Genomic DNA, 2,923 nt, shown 5'->3' with positions numbered 1-2,923 from the left:
TTAATTTTTTGAGAACGAAGTTGGGGGGGGGGGGGGGTTATAAGTTTTAGAAGAACATACAAATTCAACAGCATCTCTAGCAGCCAAAGCAACAATATCAGCACAAGAAACAGTAAAAGGGCAAAATATTTCCAAAACTCTTTTGGCATTTTCTATTACTGAAAATCCTCCAAGTGATTTGTTTGCTGGATCACTTCTTTCTGTTCCATTTCCTTCTAATAATATAGATGCATCACAACCCTAAAAAAAAATTAAAAAAATTATAATCTTCCTCAATATTTTAGCCCGGGGGCTTTTTGGTCTAGTAGTAAGAGCGCAACATATGATATCAGATGTGTGAGTTAGACGCAAGTTACGAGCTTTTAATCCTACTCAACACAAAAAGTAAAGTTGATATTTAAATAGAGAAGGGTAGACGGGAGGGCCTATTATTAAAAAAGAAAAAAAAAAGGTCAATCATTCATATGCTAAAATATTATGTTATTTGCCTTGATTTATATGACACATTTTTCTTTCTATCTTCTTGAAAATGATTAATGTCACTTTTTTTTTATAATAAAAGGAATTTTACTTTAAAATTTCCGTTTCAGCTTATATGAGATAATTTATAATTATGTAATTAACATGTCCACAAACTTTTTAAGTCATTTTATTTTTAAAACTATGTGTCTAATCGAATGATATCATGTAAATTAAAACCAAAAAAAAGTATTATTTGAGGAAGAATATAAGAACTTTATTGAATTTATATAGATAAAATTAACTTTATTCCATGTTTACATCAGACCGATAAAATTTACCATAGTAAAGTGTAAATTGAAGTGAAAAGATACACTCCTAGTACTTAATTGCATGCAAATTAGTTATTAGTTAAATGTATATAAAGGACACATATCATGGTATCAATTGTCATAATAATTAAGTTGAATTTAATGGCGCTTCCTGATATCCTTCATCAAAAAGTTTTATATATATATATAACCTTAAATATCTATAGCGAAATTCCTGATTTTGCTAACTATTTCAAATTACCAACATATTGTGACATGTTAGTTGAACGTTGATAATACAAATTTCTTTTATACGAGCGCAATACATATAAGTTAAATCCATAATTACTAGAAAATTTACCTCAACAAAGCAATCATGAAAAAGAAGACGAAGAAGTTTCCCAGGTATAGTTGGATCCATAGAAGAAGCTGATCTCACTGTATTTTTCACCATTAATTCAGCTGAGGGACAAGATAATCCATAAAAATTAAATGAAAGAGTTGAACATGATGTTTTCGAAAAAAATATTAACGAACACAAGAAAATAAGTAACGAAAATTTGTGTATTTTTTTGTGTAAACATAGTGTTTGGATTAAATATATTTGTAGTTTGAGTTTCTCCATATATATTTTTGGTGTTACACAGAGCTAATTCCTTTGTGTTTTCAGTATATTGCCCAGTAAAATGAAGGAATATAATAAAAATAAAAACAGGTTGAATATTTATGGGTGCATTTATTTAGTTTGGTTAGGTATAGTAAATGAATTTAATTATTTTCTGACAAGAGTGGAAAACAGATGAATTCTTAAATAGTTAATTACTTGTGAACATTTTTTTATTTTATTTTATGAATGTCTTGCATGTTCTATAATATGATTTGTTCCATACTTTAACATTAATCTACCCCTTTATAAGAAGCTAGCTACCCATATTATGATAAGTTGCAACACAAATTGTCATTATTTTTTTGTTTTAATCCACGATCGCTATTTTTTGAGTGCGCAAAAGGTAAATTTAACTCTAATGTAATAGTTTGCTAACTACACAAAAGAAGAAAATTGCACTAGATAAGTCTCATGTAACAAACTCAATCGAGAGTGTACATAGATAATTTTAAACCTAAAACACTCATTTTAGAGATTCTCGGCATAGTCAACTCAAGCTAGGTTATATACAAATAACTTCAATTAATTTCTTTCACAATGTATGACAAGTTTTAAAGAATATATATATCTTGTTGAACTAATTGGTCTTTTTCATCACATTATTATATAATCAAATCCTCTTGCTCACAACAAGAAAATATGAAATTAGCTATGAATTTATCAGTAATCTCCAATTAATTTATCATTAAAGCTACATTTATTTGGTGTGGTTATGGCAGTACATCACTTATTATTACTCATTTCTGCCAAGGTGGGGAACAGATGAGTACTAAATACTACAAGTCAACCCACATTGCATCTGACACCTTATTTCTAAGTTCACGTGAAATTCGGAGCACAAAATATCCCACGTTCACGTGAAATTCGAGAAGAATTATATCGATCCTAAAGCACACAGTCTATCTTGATGCAAACATCAATAATTGATCTATCAATGAAACAAATTGCAAGAGTTTTGTTGAACCATAAAACAATGACCAGAACATGTGAATCTATAGTAGTTCATTAAAGATCCAAGATAGATGAAATTGCCTGCATGGCACAGTGTTTTTGAGGAGAGAATAATGGTCAAGTTGAGTCCAACATTTGATGAACAAAATTTGGATAAAACAATAGAAACCTAGGAGCTTGAACTAGGGGGTGCGCCACCGAAACCTCCGGCTCCACGACCAAATCCAGGCCTTCCACCACCACCCTACAAGTACAAAATTATAGTTTAGATTTAATCAACACAAGGATCCACAAGATTGGTGTTGCATCAACCAAAAGAAACCATAATAGTAGAGGCCATTAGTGTCCACTAAACGAATTCTTTTGAATAGAAAACATTTCCACCATTCAATTGCCATGCAAATCACATATTGGTCAAAGCAAAAAAGAAACGAGGCAGACAAGGTATAGCAAAGGTACTTGAAAATCAACACCCTGAAATGCACTTGCCGGCTTCTATAAGAAGAGAGTGGGTGGTGGGTGGGGGGGGGGGGAC

The 2,923-nt window shown here is 31.0% G+C and overlaps 2 protein-coding genes across 2 annotated transcripts in view; both read right to left on the bottom strand.

Annotated features, from left to right (window-relative positions):
• LOC102606159 (peroxidase 46) overlaps positions 1-1,446 on the bottom strand; it is a 4,527-nt gene extending 3,081 nt beyond the window's left edge. Inside the window, exons 1-2 of the mRNA XM_006342389.2 lie at positions 1,132-1,446; positions 61-240 (exon numbers count right to left, since the gene is read on the bottom strand). Of these exons, the coding sequence (XP_006342451.1) occupies positions 61-240; positions 1,132-1,395 (444 nt within the window). The 5' untranslated portion in view covers positions 1,396-1,446. The remainder of the gene's footprint in view (positions 1-60; positions 241-1,131) is intronic.
• A 972-nt stretch (positions 1,447-2,418) lies between these two features.
• LOC102577552 (40S ribosomal protein S10-like) overlaps positions 2,419-2,923 on the bottom strand; it is a 3,004-nt gene continuing 2,499 nt past the window's right edge. The window contains 1 exon segment of the mRNA NM_001288249.1: positions 2,419-2,632. Within this exon segment, the coding sequence (NP_001275178.1) occupies positions 2,558-2,632 (75 nt within the window). The 3' untranslated portion in view covers positions 2,419-2,557.

The sequence above is a fragment of the Solanum tuberosum genome, unplaced genomic scaffold (genome assembly GCF_000226075.1).
Source record: "Solanum tuberosum cultivar DM 1-3 516 R44 unplaced genomic scaffold, SolTub_3.0 scf00034, whole genome shotgun sequence".
Lineage (NCBI taxonomy): Eukaryota > Viridiplantae > Streptophyta > Magnoliopsida > Solanales > Solanaceae > Solanum > Solanum tuberosum.
Note: the sequence above shows the minus strand (reverse complement) of the source record. Positions and strands in the feature narration are given on the sequence as shown.